Source organism: Egretta garzetta, unplaced genomic scaffold (assembly GCF_000687185.1).
Source record: "Egretta garzetta isolate BGI_Z169 unplaced genomic scaffold, ASM68718v1 scaffold693, whole genome shotgun sequence".
NCBI classification, from domain to species: domain Eukaryota; kingdom Metazoa; phylum Chordata; class Aves; order Pelecaniformes; family Ardeidae; genus Egretta; species Egretta garzetta.
The window spans coordinates 496,030-519,275 of NW_009259178.1; the positions used below are offsets into that span (position 1 = coordinate 496,030).

The 23,246-nt window shown below is 41.2% G+C and overlaps 1 protein-coding gene across 1 annotated transcript in view; it reads left to right on the top strand.

Annotated features, from left to right (window-relative positions):
* Positions 1–23,246, top strand: part of SLC44A1 (solute carrier family 44 member 1) — a 159,987-nt gene that overhangs the window by 108,211 nt on the left and 28,530 nt on the right. Inside the window, exons 3-4 of the mRNA XM_009635603.2 lie at positions 2,557–2,699; positions 10,465–10,601. Coding sequence (XP_009633898.1) covers positions 2,557–2,699; positions 10,465–10,601 — 280 coding nt within the window. The remainder of the gene's footprint in view (positions 1–2,556; positions 2,700–10,464; positions 10,602–23,246) is intronic.

Below are 23,246 nucleotides of genomic sequence, written 5' to 3' on the forward strand. Positions count from 1 at the left end.
CGACCATCCAGCCAGTTCCTTATCCACCGAACAGTCCATCCATCAAATCCATAGCTCTCCAATTTAGAGAGAAGGATGTTGTGGGGGACCGTGTCAAAGGCTTTGCAGAAGTCCAGATAGATGACATCTGTTGGTTTTCCCTTGTCCACTGATGCTGTCACACCATCATAGAAAGTCTCTAGGTTCGTCAGGCAGGACTTGCCCTTGGTGAAGCCATGCTGGCTATCTCGAATCATCTCCCTGGCCTCCATGTGCCTTAGCATAGCTTCTAAGAGGATCTGTTCCATGATCTTCCCAGGCACAGAGGTGAGGCTGACAGGTCGGTAGTTCCCAGGGTCTTCCTTTCTACCCTTTTTGAAAATGATATGGAATGATAGCTTTGAGTCTGGTAAACGGTTCTGTGAATCACAGTAAACTTTTTGCTGAGAGACAAAGATTCTGAATATCAATTAGTTAATCAGTTGACTTTTTTTTTTCTTGGATGCTTAGTAGAAGCACTTACTGTTAACAACCATATTAATAATGATAATACCTTTCTTTCCAAGTCATCCCAGCTTTGTCCTGTGTGATGACACTGTCACCTTTGTCAAGACAGCCTCAAACACTGTGCAATTTATATTAAAGAAACAAACCTCCAAGAGCTGCAGATTAGTGAAAACTAGAAAGACACTTCTTTTCATTTTGTTTTGTTACATGGACCTGCGTATGCTGTTTTCCCTGAACAGCAAGTGTCTGTCACTGTCTTGTACTTGTTGCAAGCAGTAGCCCTTATGAGTTTGGCAATTCTGTGCTGTCAGCATTCTTTTCTACTGGCCCTTTGTCTCTGGTCTTTGGGATTACTCCATTCAAAAATTTCTTTTTTTTTTCCCCAAAGTATTTGTCATTGGCTGTGCTTCAAATGCAAGATGATAATGTTTTGTTTTAAGTGATGTGAATTATATTCTCACTGTAATGTGAATATCTTAAAATGGTAAAAAAGCATAGTACTTCCTGAAACAAGCAGCTCTTTTTTTTTTTTTTTTTTTTTTTTTTTTTGTGGTTGTTTTTTTCCTGCCTTTGTTGATGTTCCCTGGTTACACAGTCTATACCTACAGGTTCCCCCAATTATAAATTAGTCTGCTGTGGGCGAGTGTCCCAGATTTTCCTGTCTAAGCAATATGATATGCAGAGCAATTATCTTACTGGGTCAAATACCTTGTTAGTTACTCTTCTAGGGGACTTCACTTGAAGGGTCAGCTACCATGATGGGTCAGGAGGGCATCCCTGCACTGTTGTAAATCAGCTTAGATGGGAGAGGAATTGCATTATTTCCCTTACCCTGTGTGTAAAAAAAAAACATTCTTGAACCAGCCAAGAACCTGAGTACTATTGTATGTAAAATGCATGCTACAGAACAGTAAGGGATCCAAGAAATTGAAAGTGAGTGCTGCAAATCAGCTTTAATTATTACTTGTGATAGCCTTTTGCTCATTTTGCCCTTGTTTTCACTTTGAGTATTAAGTCTGTAAGTGCATTAGTGCATTGGTAAGAGAAAGATAATGACCAGCTTGCTGTCTGGAATTTCTCTATAATGATAGCTTGTCCGTCAGAGAAGGTCACTCTCCTGTATCTTCAGACCTTTAAAACCACCCACATTTTAACTGTTCCATGCCGACTTCATTACCTGTTGTCATCATCTCATCTGATCCCATTGCTGCCATCTGTTGCTCCACGCATTTGTCTCAGCTGTTTAATTTGCTTCACCTTCTCAAATCCTAGTTTGCCTCATCTGTAAAAACAGCTCATTGATGGTAGTGGGAGGGAGCCAAGGGTTCACTTCTCCCTGTCAGTGGTGTTGCTAGAGAGCTAATGATTTTCTTGGGCCAGTCTCCTGTTCGCATAATCACCCACCGCCTTGATCGTGGTTTTTCTAGTGAAATATTTCTGAAAGTTCATAACAAGACCTGTCTGATATTGGGTATTTTCCACATTACTCTGAGCCATTTTGCATTCTCTTGCTCTGTGTCTGTTTCTTTCCTGCATTTGAATCCAGCGTCTAGAACCACAGTGGCCTTGACCTGGTCACTTGCTTTAGAGGATTTCCTTAAAAAGAACTTATGTCAGATAGGCCTCTTCATTCTAGCTCATCTTTGAAAGCACACAATTTGAAGGAAAAAAGAATCTTAAAGCAAGAAAAACTGGACTGTTTGGAATCGTCTAAGATGCGTACTAGCCCTTGACAACTCCAGCTCTGCTTGTAGCTCTCCTTCACTGCCTGCCCTTGGCCTCCCTTCTGCTTCATGCACCACTTGCTGAAAATATGACTCTCAAAAAAACCACCTACAGGATTCTTAAATATGCTTAGATAATATGCAGTGTTAGATGTCTGAATCCTCTTTTGGCTTGCGTTCAATTTTATAATTGCACAACAGTTCTCTGTGGATGGTCCTTGTCTTTTCTTTTTCAGTCTGAAAGAATTTTTAAAGAACCTCTGCTTAGAAACACGTGAATTAAACTGACTTTTCCCAGCTGTCAAACAGAGTATTACTAAACTGTGGGGTTTTTTTTCTCCTTCAGGGTTTTATCTGTGGCTTTTCAATAGCTACAGGAGCAGCTGCAAGACTGCTTTCGGGATATGACAGTTATGGAAATATTTGTGGACAGAAAAATGTCAAGGTGGAGGGAATAGCCAACAGTGGTCTGGACCTCACACACAAGAAGTGAGTATGTGCATCAGTTGCTTTGTTTTGTAAACCGGGAAAGGCAAAACCTTTCTTCCGTTGAGAGTGGTTTTCAGTAAAATGGGAAAGGGGATATGCTAACTCACTCCTACTTGTCCTTCTCCACTCTTCTCACCTAGAGAACACCAATCTTTTGTAACAACCAGCAACAGTACTTGGAAAGTGTATGTTAACAGATGTGCAATATGAGTACAGCTAAGACATAGAGGAATTTCCCTTTCTTAGAATCCACTTCATCTAGGAGACTGTATGAGGCCACTGAAGGATCTTGTTTAAGTGTTTTAGGCATGACAAGTGTTCTCAGATATCTATGTATAAATGGTTTGCTTTTGATGTATGCTCTTTTTCTGCCACTGCATTTAGGGGGAGATGCGATATATCTGACACATTAAAATAAGACTTAGATATTCTGCTTACAGTTTAAATTTTAATGTGGCTCATGGAGAAAATGCACACAACTTTTAAGCAGCACACAGCTCTTATTAAGCAGTGTCACGTTAAAGCACATACTTACAGCTCAAAACCAGCATGGGTATTTCCTATCTATTGTACAGAAAAATATACTGCAGTAGTGGTGCTGGAGCTGAGTAACAAGAATTCTGGACTGACGGGTTGAAAACCTGTGAAGGTCTGTTGAGGTCTGTCTGCCAGTCAGGGTGTGTCTGTACACCTTGGGTGACTTTAGAAAGTAAACTGTTTAGTGCAACCTTAGAACAGTGGTATTAATTCACAAACAAGGGTGTTTCTTTCACTGCTGATCACTTCAAAGACCCAAAAAGCCTTAAATTTCTGAGTATGATGGCCTTTTACATCGCACTTTACTTTCAGACTAAGAGAAAATCCATAGTTTGCATGAATTATTTTGGAAGGATATTTTCCTAAGATCTGCTTATGTTGAGTTGCAATACTAAAGCTTTCTAAATATCTGATATAAGATTTAATGTGGCTAGATAACTTGTGTGCTACCAGAAGAATTTTAGTTAAGTAAAATAGCCTGAAACTTTGTACAGATTTCTTCTCTCAAAAGAATAATTTCTTAATTTAATCACAGCTTCCAGGAGGGTTGAAGGGCTTAGAACTTAGGCAGCATGATTTTCCTACTTTTTTATAGAAATATTATAGCACTTTCTAAAATCAGGTGTGTTCAGTACAAAATTGTCATTATTGTGTTGTGAGAGAAAATACAAATTTTAAAATTATATTTTTAAACTTACCTTTAGAAAGAAATGGTATCTGAGCTTGTGTGAAGGCAGAGAGAAACTGAACACACTGTATTGAAATGTAACAATAGTGTTATAGTCTCCTACATGTGGCAGAAACAAGGCCATCATGAGGAGAAACATCTACCACTGCTAAGTGATCTCCTCTTGTAAAGGCAAGATTGAAAACCAGCAAATAAAAATAGAGAATATTTTTAACACAGTTGGTAGGCAGAGCCTGTTGCTTGTCCAAGTCTTAGTAAGGTTCAAAAGCATTATGTTCTTCTAATAAAGGTATCATGGCTTGAGGCATGACATAAGCAAATGAATGGATACACTCATATGGGATATCATCATCATCTCCATTTGGTTGGGAGTGAGAGAAAACCTTCCACCAAGGCAGACTATTCTATAACTTTTCACAGTGAAGTTCCTGGTACAGTGCAGGGTACCCAGCTTTGAAAGAGGCCAGTACTTTTACAAGCAAGTGATCCTTCCCACTCTCACACCCTATAGCTTTTTAAATTTGCCTGGCAATTTTTCAGAAGAAGCCATCTGCTTTGCGTCTATCTCTAGCAGGTGGAGTTCCTGCAGTGTCTGAGGCGCAGTTCATGTGAGTATTTCATGCTATTTTACAGGAGTACTTTCCAGGCAGACTGTAAAAATAAACTCTTCTTCCTGCCTGTACGTTTCAGTTTGTATAGAGAAAGTAAGTGCTTTAAGCTCTACAAATGTGGTTCTGGAAACATGAAGTTATTCTCATTTCATTCTGCTTGCAGGGTAATTCTGTCTTCATTTCCCCGTCCGAGGCAGAAAAGCCAAATCATCTGTAAAAATAACATTTTCTTCCTTGTAAATGACAGCAACCCATAGGCACTGTAATGGGGAAGTGAAACAGAGGTCTGTGTGGATATGGAAATCTGGGTGGTGAGGGTGATGAAGAGCAGAGTCCTCACAGAAATATGATTTGATCTGTGTGCATCAGATATGCTGAAATCAGTGAGATGAAATGTTGGGAAGGAGGATTTTATAGCCTGGTCTCATCAACAAAGAGTGAATCAGGCATCTTTTTATTTTTACAAAGGAAACACACTACAGCTTTAGTAGGCTGTGCTTTAGAGTCAGACATGGGATTATAGTCTAGTCCTGGCAGTGAATTCTCATTAAACCTATCTGCTTTAAATAAGCTTCTTGGTTTTCAAGTTCTGGCAGTTATAAGAGGGTTAAAAAAATTACCTTTTATTTGCAAATAAATGATGACCGTGGCAGCCAAATATAAGTCCCTGGAATGCTAGTTCAGTCTGATTTTTAATCACCAATACTTTGCTGCTTGGATAGAATTCAGGTTGTGCTGTTCACTCAAGTACAAGAAAATGTGAGTGCCATTATAGGGAAGAGTTAGGGTGGCATTCCACCTTAATAAATGACTTTGACTCAGGAAAATGCATGGTGTTTAGGTAGCAGGAAAACCCAGGGAGAGTTTGCAGCACACATACAGAGAATTTAGTTGAGTGGAACTGTATATGCCCTACCCATAATTTGTTTAGAGTGGGTGTGACACTTAATTAACTTCTCCATTATTGTGATAAGGTGCTTGTAGATCACAGCAAATGGTTGTTCTATAAAGTACTCATTTGCTTATAAAGAGATGCCTTGAGGGCTGACAGAAAATCAATGGCACTGGCAAATGTTAAGAGTGTACAAAATACTTGAAGGTAAGCTAGGCTTGTTCATACGCTTTGCCACAGTCCTTCCAGAATCAAGGTGTAGTGTACAAAATGACGATGCTTTGTCTTCCTGTTTTGGCAAGGGAAGAGGAGACTGCTGTATTTCTCATGGGCATGAATAGGTAATAAGACACTTGTCTAGTAAGCTACCAGTTAGAAGCCAAAATTGTTGATGTTTTATTTTTGTTTGGTTGGTTTTTTAACCTCTGGTAATTTTGAAATTATATTTTTAATTACTTGCCAAGAAATCTGGATTTTTCTTTCAGAAGTGAAAAAAGAAACACATTGCAGTATAAGCGCAAAATGGTAGTAAAGCATAAGGAAGATTATGATATACATCTGTAAAAACAATGTTATGATGTGTTGTGAAATGTTGTACTGAAGTTAATTTTGAATTGCATGCCTCAAGATGGACAACTTGACCTTATTTTCAGACACCGTGGCTTTTGAAAAGTTAAATAAACTCTTCTGTTATTTTCCTTTTTGCATAGGAATAATCTTTAAATTAAAGAGAGCTTAGAATTTCTAATTTTATTATGGCAACAGGAGGTAGACATATTGAAAGTTACATGCAGTTATTTTCACTCAACTTTATATCGTGCTGTATTTCAGAGGTTCTTTTAACAAACTTTGATTTTTAGAAAAGTGAATTGTTAAGATCAAAGAATCATAGAACCATAGAATGGTTTGGTTTAAAAGGGGCCTTTAAAGGTCACCTAGTCCAACCCCTCCTCAATAAGCAGGGACATCTTCAACTGGATCAGTATGCTCAGAGCCCCTTCCCACCTCACCTTGAATGTTTCCATTGGGGGGCATCTACCACCTCTCTGGACAACCTGTTCCAGTGTTTCACCACCCTCATTGTAAAAAATTTCTTGCTTATATCTAATCTAATTCTACCCTCTTTTAGTTTAAAACTGTTATCCCTTGTGCTATAACTACAGGCCCTTGTAAAAAGCCTCTCTGCATCTTTCCTATAGGCTCCGTATAAGTACTGGAAGGCTGCTATAAGGTCTCCCTGGAGCCTTCTCTTCTCCAGGCTGAACAACCCCAACTCTTTCAGCTCCAGCCCTCAGATAATTTTTGTGGCCCCCCTATGGACCCACTCCAACAAGTCCATGTCTTTCTGCCCTGGAGCTGGACACAGTACTGCAGGTGGGCTCTCACCAGGGCAGAGTAGAGGGGCAGAATCACCTCCTCTCGACCTGCTGGCCACACTGCTTTTGATGCAGCCCAGGGTACGATTGGCCTTCTGGGCTGCCAGCGCACATTGTCCAGCTTTTCATCCACCAGCACCCCCAAGTCTTTCTCTGAAGGGCTGATACTTCATAAAGATTGATAAAGATGCTTCTTAGGTTCTAAATCTGATAACACTGAATTTCCTATAGCAAAAAAATTTTCATTTGCAGTGTTGAAGCATCTCTAACAATTTGATTACTTTGTTTACTTCAGTCTTTGTATTGCTGATCTAAGTTACTTTCTTACCAACAAATTAGTCTATTGTTGATTGTAAATAACTGAAATTGCAGCACAAAGCATATAAGTACATTCTTGCAGCACAAAGCATGTGAGTACATTCTTCTAGTGAGAAACAAAACCTGTTCTGTGGTGACACAGTATGGCGTTTTTCTGCAGTAAAATCACTTGCTGTCAATAAGTAAGCTTTAAAAACAAGAACCAAAATACCTTTTCCTCTGTAATGCTGTTGCCTAGCATTTTGATTCTTGTTTTAGCTGCTAGAAATTAAAAAAAGAAAAAAAAAAAATAGTTCTGTCTTCCTAGATGATGGAACAAAGCCACAGATTTGATAGCTTGGAGTTTGCTTTGCAGCTGCCTTATTGCTGTCAGAACTGTCTCTGAACCATGCAGTGCAGTGTTTGAATTACACGTGTCTGTTTAAAGGTATGCCAACACAGCACACTTCTGTCAAAACTGCATATGGCACTATAGTTTTATTGTATTTCTAAATTTCGAGGCGTGAGTTAAAATTGTAGTGTTTACTTGACAAAATATTCTAACTTCTTCTGGCCATTAAAATTACAGCTTGGCCCTTGAGTTTAAATCACTGTAGAAGTGGTCTGGATTCTAGCTTGTTAATGCCAACATTCCTGAACTGGTTTCCTGAGGTAATATGTGTTCTGGGACATTCAGAGGAGCCTGTTGTCTGGCCACTGAGTCCCAGGACCCAGGGTCTCTGCCTGGGCTGAGGGATGTGGACAGACAAGACACACAAGGGACACTGACATGGCTGGTTACACAGACTGGCGCTGACAAGGCACTGCCTTCAACAGCGCCCACAATGCAGGACTTAAAGAACCACAAGCACAGACAGCCGTGTCCCCTCTTCCTCATGGGCTGGCAGAGACAGAAGGTCACTAGTGCAGGCACATACGTGAGCCTCTCGAGGTTCACAAGCAGACGCATGTTTACGGATCCCCCAAGTACCAGCACAGACCCTCCACCCACCTGCCTGGACCCAGAACCTCCTACTCACCAGCTGGTACAGCCTGGAGTTTGTTGGTGAGTTACACATGCGCACACCCACCTTGGGGAAGGTGCAGATGCTCAGCCCCTGCCAGCAGCCAGCACCACATGGGCTGTGACCCACAGTCCTGCTCCAGCCGAGCCCTTCACCTCTGTAGCTGGGTTTTTTGCGACACATATTGTTTCCACACCAGTGGCTGGTGGCAGAGACCCTTCCCTGCCCATTACAACCTCTGGCACTGAGACCCCACTCACTTTGGTAGCTGACACCACAGGCCTGGGGCACCCACACCCCTGGTCTGACTCCATCATACCGGTCTACCCAGTAGCTGCTGGCACTTCGTCCTTGCAGCATCTGTGCACATGGGATAGAGACTGGAATTATGCGGATAGAGAGTTAGGAAAGGATTTAGTGAAAGGATAGGACAGATAGCAGCGATCAGGTGCCAGTGCAGTCAGACCAATGTATTGACCATCATCAGCTTACACATCCCCTTTTACACCCCTTTCTGTCTGCCCCCCCTCTTTGTTTCTCCCCAAATCCTGTCCCATGCACATTCCCTCAGCGGCTGGCACAGTCCCACTGACACCTCCAGCATCCTGCACCTTCAGGTTTGCATCCTTCTCAGTTGCAAAGTCCCTGCCTGCAGTTTCTTGATGGCCCATCAGTTATTGTGATTGACTGGGCGTTTTTGTGGTTATTCTTTTCATTAACACTAATTGATCAGGTTTTATGTCTGAATGTCTCCCTCCTTTTCCTTATCACAATTTGGCAAGGTGCTTAGCTGGTTAATCTTACTTAAAGATAAGAATTCTGCTCCACATATCATTACCAATTAGTGGGACTGACCAGGTTTGTTCCCATCACAACCTCCCTTACCACGTGTCAGTCAGGTTTGACTCTGTAGGTTCTTGTTTGCAGCTGCCTTGACCAGATACCAACTTATTTTCTTCAAAATAAAGGAAAACTGTGGAATTTAGTAGCTTATTTCTCATGTGCAGTTACTTTGGCTGTGTCTGCGGGACGGAAGTTTTCATGTATGCGCTTGCTTCTTAGACTTCCATGATCTATGGAGTCCTGAGATATGTTGTATGTATTAAGTAAAAAACTAGAAATAGTACTGGATGATTTTCATAGAGGTGTGGACAAGGAAAGAAAATGTTTTAAGAATGCACATAGTCTATTACCGTATTACAGTTGATATAGATGACCCTGGTTTTGATGGACTTTCAGGAAGTAAGACTGTACTAAGTACTAATAATTCTTGTATAGTGAGACTGGGCAATAGAACAGTCATTCTGGGGGGGGAAGTTAGACAGGAATACACTGAAAGCGTTCAGGCAGGACCTAAATGCTTTCTAGGAGCGGAAGGGATTTTACTGATTACAGAATGAATTCTCATCGTGAGGACTGTAAAAATAGAAATGGCATTTTATATGGTGGTTTGGTGTTACTTCCCTATGATGATGTTAGGTAACATGAAGAGAGTATTTCAATGCCTAGTGTATCACCGGAATTGTAGGATTTTGAAAGACTCATTCAGAATAGAAACACATCCTGCATCTGTATTACACCATGAATGGGTAATACTGTAGCATTTGTCATTAAATGTGTATAGCCAGGAGAAGATGTTAGCTAGGAAGCTGTAATGCGTACTTCACGCATTGGGTTTTTCAACAACAGTGACTCATTGTGGAAAGTCAGCAAATGGAATCTCTTTAAAATACTGCACTTGAACATTAGATAGTCTACTTGAAATATCTGAACAATTTTTATTTCAAAATAAACACTGAAGTAATCTGCTCAGTCATATGGACCAGTGGTGTGGAAAATCAGTCTAAACCAAAAAGCTGTTCTTAATTACTAGTATTATGTGTACTCATTAAAATAGCCATGGACTTTGTCCTTTTTACAGCATAAGTATAACCTTATGGGGTTTGTTGGGATTTTTTGGAAAAAGTTGGGAATCTTGAAGTCAAGTTTAAGGTTGTAGAGAAGCTTTGTTTGTGAATGTTTAGATCTATCTGTGAAGAGGCATGATAGAAGTGTTGCTTTTTTTATGAACAGCACCATTTAAATGGGCTTGGGTCTGGTAGAGTTAAACATCCTTTCTGTGTGATCCAGAAGTATATAAATATCCATATATTTGTGGTGCATATGTTGAATACATGAATTCTGTTGACCCACACAATTACAATAATACCAAATTTCCTGTGTTTCTGGGTAGACTGACGGTTAGCCTTGGCAAAATCCTTTAGTTTGAAATGACTTTGATTTTGTTCAGTGTAATTGTTAATTAAAAGAGGAGTAATTTACCTTTTTTTCTTCTGTAGGTATGTGTTCTTCTTGGATCCATGCAACATAGATCTAGTACATCAGAAGATCAAGTCTCTTGCTTTGTGTGTATCAGCTTGCCCAAGGAAAGAGCTAAAAACTCTGGCTGATATCCAGAAATTTGCAGAAACTAATGGTATGCAAAAAGCACGTCTGTTTTTGTTCATGTACCAGATATTTTCATAGGATTAAAAAAAGACTTGTGCATTAGCTGAACTAAAAATGAAATATGTATTAAGAAATATCAATAGAAATAATGTGATATTTTTATTAAGCTACAACATTACTAAATCTTACAGTATTAATACCCTTCTGTCATGTCTTGGACAATTTTGAAAGCTCATTGTTAAAACAGGAGTACAAAGTAGAATAAGAATTTGAGGGAATGGCTAACTATAGGGTACGTTCTCAACTCCTACGGAAATGTTCTGACATTGCAGTAATCCTGTTGAAATGTCCTCATGTATATGGGGTTAGTGAGAGCAATGCTGCTGTTGAATGGCGCTTGCTGCACAGAGTATGGCTGTGGATGTGAAAATATTCCTGCTTCCATTCAGTGCTACAGGGAGGTTCCTGGGTTTTTCTTGGTTTTTTACATTTTTCTGGTTTAAATAAGTGTAAAGGAAACTTTATGTGTATGTATTAACAAATGAAATACTGTACCCTACCTCCCCTAAGAGCAGTACATTTTCTCTGGAGTAATAATACTGATATTACTAGCTCCATTCATACTTACCACTGTATGGAATAAAATGCATGAGAGGTAACTGACTTTTGGATCTTCCAAAAGAAAGGAAAGATAAAAACTTAATTTGAGGAGATTTCAAGGGTTTTCAGCTATTCAAGTGGGAGCATTTTGTCCTAGAATTTCCTACTTAATCTTTTAAAATGCTGTGGTAAGATTTCTTTGCAAAATACTTGGCTAATGATGAGTCAGTCTGGGTGACCAAGATCAAAGCAGTAAAACCAATCACTTTTTGCAGAAGGAAACCAAATCATAGAATCATAGAATTGATGAGGTTGGAAAAGACCTTTAAGATCATCGAGTCCAACCGTTAACCTAACGCTGCCATCCCACCACTAAACCATGTCCCTAAGCACCTCTTCTGCCCAGCTTTTAAATATTCAGGTAGTTGTAGAGGGCAATAAGGTCTCCTCTCAGCCTCCTCTTCTCCAGGCTAAAGAAACGCAGTTCCCTTAGCTGCTCCTCATAAGACTTGCGCTCCAGACCCCTCACCAGCTTTGTTCTCCTCTGGATATGTTCCAGCAACTCAACGTCTTTCTTGTAGTGAGGGGCCCAAAACTGAACACGGGATTTGAGGTTCAGCCGCACCAGTGTGGAGTACAGGGGCACAATCCCTTCCCTACTCCTGCTACCACACTATTCTTTATACAAGCCAGGATGCCGTTGGCCCTCTTGGCCACCTGGGCACAGCATTGGTTCATACTCAGCCGGCTGTCGACCAACACCCCCAGGACCTTTTCTGCCGGGCAACTTTCCAGCCACTCTTCCCCAAATGTTGATTTCTGTTCCGGTACGGGTTATGCGAGCACTTCTTCTTTGAAAGCAGAGCGAGCTGAAGTGGCCGTAGGACACCATTAGTGCCCTTGGGTCTCCCGCTGCATTGTGCCCGCACACCTGGGTGTCTGACAGCCTGGATCGGGGAGCTGAACAGTCACAGGGCATTACAGTGTGCGTGGAGCTGCACGAACAGCCGTGCCGGCACAGCGCGGTGGGTGGTCTGAGGGTGGGAGTTGCCTCATGTGACCTGTGCGCTGTTGTCAAATACAAGCCCACCGTGAAACTAGCCAGTATCTCTGTTTTACTCGTCACCCCTTATCTGAGCATGCTGTGTTTTTCTTCACTAATGCAGGCCAGTTATTTATTCATGTGAAGTCACGGTCATTAGTAGTGGAGTTTCTTAAGTACCTCTTGAAATAATGAAATGCAGCCATGCCTTGTTTTACCACAAACATTGTTTCTATGTTTCTAAGTCAGGTTTGTTATTAACTGTGCCTGAAATATGTTCAGTATAACCATCTTTTAAAGTGCACCAAAACCCACTCTTCATAAAACATCCTACGCCTTGTCTCATAATTCTCCATTCTAACTGTATCTCCCTTAGTGTTACAGATTTTAAAACCTAAAGATAAAAGATTTTTTTAATTAATATCACAGCCAATTGTTTCAGTTTACAGAAGCTTGGTCAAAAGTATGAAATATTGTCTTATAGAACAGAATTATTAGAGTTCAATTTGTAATTTTCATTATATCAGATTGGGCTTATCAGAAACAGGTACTAAACTAAACTGAGCTTTCCTTTTGCAGATGAACTCTGTGCAAGACTGGAATTGCACAGTTCAGAGCAATATTGTCATCCTTGCGGTTACGTTTCTGCTTAAATGTTTGCCAGGCTGTGTGGGTTGAAAAAAGAGATGGTTTGCATCAAATGAACAGCTTAAGTATTGATCACCTCAAATGTGGTGTATGTATAGTAAAAGTTCAAGCACAGTTCAATCTCTCAATAGAGCAAGAACGGTGAATTAGTACTGAACCTATAGTGCTCAGTAAACAGAATCATTTTTATGAGAGCCACTTTGTAATTATGTAGTGGGTTTACATTAATTAATACTAGGATTATGTTTGGCAGTCTGTTTCAATTGACCATAGACTCCACTGTAAAAAGGATAATAAGGAAATCTGAGGACTTTGAACATGACTGCACAGAGCTTAATTGCAATTTCTGTGTTTGTGATGATATCTAGTTAGGATTTAGAGTTCAGCTGTCAAGTACTGAAGAAGGAGGGCAAGACATATGTTTGGTTTGTTGTGATAATCAATGCTGAATTTTCTCAGGCTTGGGAAATGCTCAACAAGAGTTGTAACCCTTAACAAGAAAACCACCTTAATGTTTTAAATATATGGGTAGAGAATGCAGTTAACTCTTAATTTGGCTTTGCTGAGCCTTTCTGAAAGCTTTAACCCTTCCTGCAACCTGAAAACAGCAGTTGTGCTGGAGATAGGCATTATGTAGGTTGTTGCATGTGCATTTGAAGAGTTAGCCATTTTCATTTGGCTCACGCTCCGTCCCTGAAATCACCTTACCTGTCCATGCACCTTGGAATTCTTTCGTAAATTACTGTTTAAGAACCCTTCCATCTCAAAGAAATACTCTGTCATGCCTCAGCCCGTCAAGAGGTGATGTGGCAAGTTCAAAGACAGATTTTTTTTTTTTATCTAAACATCTTTATCAAAAGATGTAACATAGTGAAACATACTACAACATCCTTATATTGATTAGTGATTTTATCAATACCAGGAATGATCTTTCAGGTAGCTTAGCATTTACAGTATCTTTCCCAAAGTGAAACAGGCACTTGATTGCCTGTACACAGCATGATGGAACTACCAACCCCTAAGGTCTACAGCAAATATGACAGAGCTCTTACTTCATAGAATCATAGAATACCAGGTTGGAAGGGACCTCAAGGATCATCTAGTCCAACCTTTCTAGGTAAGAGCACCGTCTAAACAAGATGGCCCAGCACCTGTTCAGCTGAGTCTTAAAAGTGTCCAGTGTGGCAGAGTCAACCACTTCCCTGGGGAGATGATTCCAATGATTGACTGTTCTCATTGTGAAAAATTTCCCTCTCATGTCCAATCAGAATCTCCCCAAGAGCAACTTGTGTCCATTCCCCCTTGTTCTCTCCATGTGCCTCCTTGTGAAAAGGGAGTCTCCATCTTCCTTGTAGCTCCCCCTTAGGTACAGGTACGCGGTGATAATATCTCCTCTAAGCTTCCTTTTCTCTAGGCTGAACAAACCCAGTTCTTTTAGCCTGTCCTCATACAGCAGGCTTCCCAGTCCTTTGATATCTTGGTGGCCCTCCTCTGGACTCCCTCCAGCCTGTCCACATCTTATTGTGGAGTACAGCTTGTATTTTTCTCTAAGCAAGATTATAAATAAGCATTTAGGGCAGAGAAAATACTTGCTTGAGGCATGAAGATCATTTCATGACGAAGCAGCCTTTTGGCTTCCTGAATCAGTAATGATGCACTTGCTATTCTGCTGTAATTTGTGAAAAGGAGCTGATGTGGTGAATAATGCTGCACCATTTCAGGACAGTAACTTCACTCCCACCCCCACCTCACTTGCTCTCCCAGTCAGGTCCTGCATTTGCGGTACCTTTCCATCTAAGAAGAGGAGTCCATCCCTCACAAAGCCTGGCTGATTTTAGGAAAACTAGAAAGTGTGCCCCTTTTATCTGTTCAGAATAGTTGACACCTAGAACTCTGGGGACCAGTTGGGACCTTTTACAAGAGGAAGAAAAGGGGAAGGAAAAAGCTGGGAAGTTGACCGCTCAGATCTTCAGCCTGTGCTAAGGTGCAAGTAGTAAAATACAGGAATTTTCTGGAGCAACTCCTGAAGGTGATACAGTAGGGTGCAGCACTGGCTGAGAACACGTTCTAATACTTTTCGCACATGGCCATGCTGATACTTGAGTTTGTAGAGCTATGGATTGGACACGACTGAGAATGTTGTGAAGTCTTCCCAGGATTTTCTCACCCAGCAGAACACCTCAGGCAGGGAATACTTGGGATTCAATTTTTTTGATGGTCTCGGCGCTTAAAAAATTATGTATTTTGAGTAATGTGACTGAAGGCATTTTTTTCCAGAAAGCTGATTGATGCTTCAAAACTTAATGTCCATGAAATACTGCAGTGCTGTTTTCAAGGACTTGCCAAAGTGTTCTGAAATATCCTGGAAGATATAATTCATATATGACTGCACCAAATGAATAATGAAATGTCATTATTAAAAAGAAACACTAAACAGGTGGCCATAATTTCAGTCATGTTTAATTCGGTTGATAACTGTACTGGCTGGTCATTGTGGGCACTTAAATTCCTCTCTGTCACGTAACTGGCTGGATGCAGATTTAGGAGCCTAAAATGAAATTTCTGTTTTACAACATGTTGGCCGGCGTCTTGGTTGTCAGAATTCTGTAGCTAGGTCAGGCTAGTTGAGGTCCAGGTGGACCTAGAGCCAGAGGTAAAGCTGCATTAGGTCTGCTACAGAGACCGACCTGAAAGAAATCAATGAAGGAAATCCGTCTGGCTGTCAGAGCAGGTCATCTCTCTGAGCTGTGGGAAGGAACCATCAGGGAGACAAAAAGGATTTTTCTTTTGTCTAAAGATAATGACATCTTGTGTAGTAATCAAAGTACATCTTTGCTGTTACCATTGGTACTTGCCTTAGAAATAGCAGTGACATCAGTTGCTGCCAGCTTCTGATGTTTTTCTTCTGCTCCCATTTCCCCCACACACTTTGTTTTTAGTGAAAGTGTGCTGGTTAAAACTTAATCCTTTGCTCGTGTTTTTCCTGAAGTCTGTTGTACCATATTAGTTACAGGCATCTTATGGATAAAGAGATTCTGCACCGCTTGGTCTTTGGGAACCTGGGTATATTAATTTTGAGCATAATTTTTTTGGATGGCTGGAAGAAAAGCGCTCTATGAGTGGTTTTGAGATATGGAGTCATTCACTGCTACTCTGCCTTGTTACCAGAACTGCCCATCAGGGCTTGTGTTGGATCCTCTAGTCAGGATGAAATAATTTTCACAACAGAAAATGGCTGCATGCGGAGTCTTCCAGTAATACTGTGTTATGTTATTGATTACATTAATAAACCATTTGGAAAGAGGGAGGAACAGTGAGGTAATAAATCTTGCTGCAGCTACTGAATTATTTAGAATTACATGAAAAAATTTTGATATCAATTGCAGTGGAATAAAATGTCAAATGGAAAGGAATGCCTGCAGAACAAAGGGGTGGGAAACAACCATTGTTATGCATTTAGCATTTTACTTTAAAATGGTTATTGCTACTTGGGAAAGAGATTAACAAGCTACTGAGGACAGTGAGAAGGTTAGGTGGAGGCATAGCATTGTCCAAAAGTGTGATCTTTATTAATTGCGAAGAGAAAAAAAATAGGGACTATGTTTTATGTAAACTCAGGCTCTGTTGGCATCATAAATGTTGTGTTCTGGTCCTTCCTTGACAAAGTGTTTTCTTAACTTTCTTTATACTTAGACACATGCAGACACATATATGCATGTTCTCAGTATGTGTATATGTACCAAAAAGGGAAACAAGGATGATCACAAGACCAATGATTCTTCTGCCTTGAGAAGAATTTCTCTTTTGAGAAAGCTGTCAGGAAGTCTAAGGTCAATAAAAGCAGGGATAGCTTAGAGAAGGTTAAAAAAATACTATTCCTTGGTCTCATAACCTGAGTAATATGAAACTAGAGGTCAAAAATGAAATTTCTAGGCATCAAAGAACCAGATTTTTTTCCACACAAGTTATAGTTAATTTACAAAGCTTATTGCCGTAAAGATATTTTAGATACTAAAAGATAAACTGTTAGAATAGTGGTCTTTGGATATTTAGTGGGAGGTTAGTACTCAAGGATATCCTTGAGCTATAAGTGATGGAGAGCTAGATGCAGAAGGGGAAACATCTGCTACTGTACTAGATGGATTTTTAATTTGATTCCAGAATAGCTGATCTTATTTAGCACTGGAAGAAAGATGAGTGGAGGAATGGGTAAATTAATATTTGTTTTCGACTTTCTGTACTGTTCAAAAGAATGGGGGATAGGGAAGAGGGTAGCCCGGACTTTTTAATTACAACTCTAAATACATGTATATGAATTCTGACCCTAGGATTTTTTTGGTTGTAGGTTTTTTTGTTGTTGTTTCTTTTTTTTGTGTGTGTGTGTGTATGGTTAGTTGTAACAGGAACTGTGCTTAGCTATCTCACTAGTTCTCTTTGTGGTCTTTAGTTCTTGAGATATTTAAAGATCTAAGTATGGATTTTTCTTGGAACATTCTTGCAGGCACTGGAGAATACTTACTTCCACTTCAGTCCCACATTTATTTATAAAAGCAGGCTCTAATTTCTCCTGACCTCTGATGCTCACTCTTTCAAAGTGATGGAGTGTCTCCCTGCAACAACTAGAAGCTTAGATATATACAGTCCTTACTTTCCTTCCTTTAAAACACACACTCTGCTTCTGGAAGGCATCAGTGGATAGACCTAGAGAATGAAGCTTGCTTTCTTAATTGAGAACAAATCTGTCATACTAATCTGAGAAGTCCTGACTGCAAAGTGGTCTGTCCTATGCCTTCTTGCTCATCTCAAGGCATCACTATTTTTCTAGGCTCTACTAGGGCCTAGGTGCTGAGATTCAGCTCTACCCTTGTTTGGCCTTCTGTATCTGTTCCTGCACCATTTGCAAAAGAGGTAGCCGCAATGTTTAGGTATGTTTGTGCAGTCCTCTGATGCTTCCCCATTAACTGCTGCTTCAGGCTGTACTCAAATCAACGGCTAAGAAGTAGAGTCCTTGTTTTCTCATTTCCAGCTCTGATGCTAAGCTGTGCACAAGTAAATGCTACTTCATTCCTAAATGAAACATTAAATATGAAGTTGCCTGCTTCTGGAATGTTTTTGTTGTTCTACAGACCCATAGGTAAACAGGAAATTCATACAAGCCTAAACTTTATGTATTCTTAGTGCTTGTGTTCTGAGTAGAATTACTTGCTATAGTTGTAGACAGGGTATAATTACAGTTTTCAGGCCTAGCAGACAAAGAATAAAGAAAGCCCGGTCAGCATCGGTGTATTTCCTTTCATGATCACCTGAACCTTTTTCCACTCGGCAGGAGTTCGTGAAGAGAGGGTCTTGTTACTACTCTCTGTAGGCACACTTCTTCTGAGGTCGTACAACATTGCTCTTTGTTACTGGCAGAAGATAGCAATGGACAGTAACTTACCACCTTCTGTGGAAGTAGTGCTTGACATCCTACCTCTTCTGTGGTTTTTGGCTGTGCAATTTGTGGCAGAATTCCCTACAGATACATGAGCCAGTGTTTTAAGCTTCCAATTCTCCATGCCGTGTTGCTAGTCCATAATATGGTAAGGTAATATGCAATTATGGGTAGCGTACCAAGCTGTATCATTGTGTGAAGCTTTGGACTGGTAATGTGGTTCAGATTAACAGTTTGAGCTGACAAGAGTTCAACAGGGTAGATTTGAGTCAAACTCTGCTGTGAGGAAAGTAGAGAAGTGTTATTTAAACTTATTAAAGAGTTTCATCCTCCTGAGAGTCTGGGAGCCTTGTCCTTCCTGAATACCAGTGAACTCCACCTCTGTCAATATCCAGCTGTCAATACCTCTTACCTTGTATTGCGTGGATTAGTCCAGCTGGCCTGGCTGAACAGAGCTTTGGCTGGAACTCAGGAAAAGAGGAGAGTTTATGACCTTTGGAAGAAGGGGCAGGCAACTCCAGAGGACTACAAGGATGTTGTGAGGTTATGCAGAGAGCAAATTAGAAGGGCCAAAGCCCAGCTAGAAACTAATCTGGCTACTTCTGTAAAAGACAACAGAAAATGTTCCTATAAATGCATTCGCAGCAAAAGGAGCACTAAGGAGAATCTCCGTCTTTTATTGGCTGTGGGAGGAAACACAGTGACAAAGGATGAGGAAAATGCTGAAGTACTTAATGCCTTCTTTGTCTCAGTCCTTAATAGTAAGACCAGTTGTTCTCAAGGTAGCCAGCACCCTGAGCTGGAAGACAGGGACAGGGAGCAGAATGAAGCCCCGATAATCCAAGGGGACGTGGTTAGTGACCTGCTACACCACTTAGACACACACAAGTCTATGGGGATGGATGGGATCCACCCAAGAGTACTGAAGGAGCTGGTGGAAGTGCTCACCAAGACACTTTTCATCTTTTATCAACAGTCCTGGCTAACCAGGGAGGTGACTGGAAGTTAGCCAATGTGGCACCCATCTACAAAAAAGGGCTGGAAGGAGGATCTGGGGAACTACAGGTCAGTCTGAGCTTGGTGCTGGGGAATGTTATGGAGCAGCTCATCTTGAGTGCCATGATGTGGCATGTACAGGACAATCAGGTGATCAGACCCAGTCAGCATGGGTTCATGAAAGGCAGGTCCTACCTGACCAACCTGATTTCCTTCTATAACCAGGTGACCCGCTTAGCGGATGAGGGAAAGGCTGTGGATGTTGTCTACCTGGACTTTTGTAAAGCCTTTGGCATTGTTTCCCAGAGCATTCTCCTAGAGAAATTGACTGCTTGTGGCTTGGATGGGCCTACTTTTCGCAAAAAGGTGAAAAAGTGGCTGGGTGGCTGGGCCCAAGGAGTTGCGGTGAATGGAGTTAAATCCAGGTGGTGGCTGGTCACAAGCAGTACTCCCCAGGGTTCAGTATTGGGGACAGTTTTGTTCACTATCTTTATCAAAGATCTGGACGAGGGGATTGAGTGCACCCTCAGTAAGTTTGCAGATGACACCAAGTTGGGCGGGAGCGTCGATCTGCTCAAGGGTAGGAAGCGTCTGCAGAGGGACCTGGGCAGGCTGGATCAATGGGCCGAGGCCAACTGTATGAGGTTCAACAAGGCCAAGTGCCGGGCCCTCCAGACTCGCGTTGTATGGATTAAGCTGGAGGTCCTAGGCTTTTTTTCTTTCCACTCCCCAAAGTCAGTGTCCCTTCTCCTTTGTTTATAGTGTGGCCAGCAGGAGTAGGGAAGTGATCATCCCCTTGTACTCAGCACTGGGGAGGCCATGCGTCAAATACTGTGTTCAGTGTTGGGCCCCTCAGTTCAAGAAGGACACTGAGTTGCCGAGTTGCCGGAGTGTGTCTAGAGAAGGGCAACAAAGCTGGTGAGGGGTCTGGAGCACAAGTCTGACGAGGAGCGGCGAGAGAAAATGGCCTCAAGTTGTGCTGGGGGAGGTTTAGGTTGAATACTGGGAAAAACATCTTCACGGAAGTGTCAAGCATTGGAACAGGCTGCCCAGGGGAGTGGTCAAGTCCCCATCCCTGCCTGGAGGTTTTTAAAAGACGTGTAGATGTGGTGCTTAGGGACCTGGTTTAGAGTTGGACTTGACAGTGTTAGGTTCACGGTTGGACTTGATGATCTGAAGGGTCTTTTTCAACCTAAATGATTCCGTGATTCTGTGATCATCTGTGAGCCACATATTCACAATGTTAGCAATGATTTAATTGGTGGCGCTTGCTCATAATGCACCCAGAACCCAAGAGGAATTAGCACTGTGCTAAAAGTACAGAGGCTGATAGTTCTGATTTAAACAGCCTCACTCCTATTAGTGTTTCTGCACATTTATGTATCTGTGATTACCTGGAGTTTGATTCCTGTGTTAGAGGACTCAAGGTTACTGATGGACTAATAGGTTGTTGCTTGAGAAGGAGAAAGAATGCTTAAAATAGAGTAAGATGTTGACTTTTTAAACTGTAGTCTGTGCTTCATCATACAGTCTTTCTGAACTCAGTTATGTCATATATGTGCACAATATGAGGTGCAGAACAGTGAGACCATACACAGAAGATTATGTAAATTACCTTGCCAAAACTGCAGTTCCTAAGTTGGTCAGGCTGCGCTTTGCCACATGCCTGTGAAAAGGGGTACGTGGAGCTGCTTGGAGCTGTGCCTAACTTAAGCAGAACGTACTCCTAAGGTAACTGTTCCACTCCTGGTGGTGAACCTATCCCAGGTATCGCTATGGAGTTCTGTATTTTTCTGCTTAAATTCTTGACTCTGAAAATGAGTCCTTGATTTAGTTCCTGCTAACACTGTTGAGAGATGGGTAGGTGCTGCTGAGCAGCTCAGAACAGGGTCCAGAGCCCCTGGTGTGCTTTCCACCGCGGTCATTTGGGCAGTATCAATGCGTGTAGTTTCCTCTGTGGGCTGGTCCTCTTAGCAGATGACTTAGGCAGTCTTACTGTTTCTCAAGCTGTAAACTTTTATATTGATAGTGATGCTGATGTAGCAGAGGTTTTGTGTGTTTGTTTACAACACAGCAAATACAGGATGGAAAGCTGTGTTCTCTAAAAGTTTTATCTGACTACCTCGGGTTAGTATGGAACTTCGCGCTTACTGTACTATTGTGGGAATCAGGGGGTTATGTCTTGTCATTCTATACAACGTGTCCTCTGAGCACACAGAAGACCTTTAATAATTTGCCTTCTCAGTTGGAAAGAATCTTTGAAATAAAAGTTTGGTCCCGCATCTTTGTCCTGGCTTTCTACAGCGTCTTTACATAATTTGTGCTAATTTTAATTGTTTTAAAAATGCCAGAGATTATGGCTGTTTAGCTCCTTACTAATCCAAGCCTAGCTAAAACAGCAAGAAGAGGTGGTGGCTTTGGCTTCTATGGCTAGATTAAGGTTGAAAGGGAAGTTTTTCTTTTGAGATAATTTGCTCCAGTTGTAGAGCGTATTCTAACGGCTGGAGCAACTTGATTCATGGAAAAGAAACCATGGAACAGATGCTGTGTTGTGTCTTCAGAATACCACTTCATAGGTGAAAGCACCAAATACAGCACTGTGGGGCCAGTAAACCCTGTGTGCTTACCAGTAGCCGGGCAGCTGTTGCTCTGCATAGTTTAGAAATATTTTTCTTCAAGGTTACAGTATCTTGGGATCTCAAATCCAATCCCTGTAGGACAGTTTGATGTTGTTTGCCTAACGATTTCTCCAGAAGAAATATGTGCACTGCTGTAGGAAGCAAAGGATCTATTACTTTAATGATTTTTTAGTTTGTTCTCTGAATTCTACCCATAATGTTTTTGAAACATTTACGAGTGATAATAATTTAGGAATAATAGCAGTGTCTTTAGTAAACTAATTATCTCAGCAAGGTAGATGACTCAAGTTCTTCTTTAAGCTTTTGTAGGCCTTGCAACCTCAAACAGCAATAATAAGACTGGCTGTGCTAAGACAGTCTTTGCTAACCCAGAATAACTTAGTAGGGGGTGGAAGGTTTGGCAAAGCAGTCCATTCCTCCTGCTCTCACATTACAAAATTTAGACTTTTATTTATTGATGCACAGGGACTCTTTTGTTGAGAAATCAGTTTAAGTTTGTTGTAAAGTGATAAATTACTCAGGCACATGTTTGGGTGGTAGAACTCTTCCACACAGTATTAGAGAAGTCAGAAGGTTTAAAAATAAATAATTATAGGAATAGTAAAAATTTATTCTGCCTAATTATATAGGACAAAAGGACAAATCTCATGGGCATTATTTCAGCTATTGGACTGGTAGTTTGTTTAGATGCAGGGTTGTTGATGTCCCTTGTCTGACAAGCTCCACAAAAATTTTTTTCCTGCATGACTGTGAGTCTAAAGCACGCTACATGAGGTGAAGAGCTGAAGGGAAGAGTTCCAAAGGAGCCCCAAGAGCAGTTCCCAGGCAAGAGATGATAGTGGCAGCCAGAGTCATCCACTGCTCTATCGTGTGACAGGAGGGAACATGCTGCTGGGTTCCAGAGGGGCCTTGCAAGATGCCTCCAGTTTCTTCTACCGCCAGGGGTTTGTTGGGTTACCCTAGTATACAATTCCTACTTAAATGGCTTTTGACCTGTGTTGCAGATCAGGATCTGGCATTCTGCTTTCCTTGGCTTACATTTGTGATTCAGACAGAAAGTCTTCAGATACACATTTGTGCAGAGAACCTAGATCCTCCTCCCCTGGCCATAGCAAATCCTGCCCTTTTTCCCTTCTGCCTGACCTTCTAGAAGTCACAAGGAAGCATGGGCATCCACAGATGAGCTGTGTCCCTTAGACTTATTTAGGTGTGTGGGCCTCTGCGTAAGATACTTAAACTGTAGTTCAACACTGGTAGTGTTGAATGGCAAAATTACCAAGCCGGCACCGAAAATTCTGTATTATGAATCTGTATATG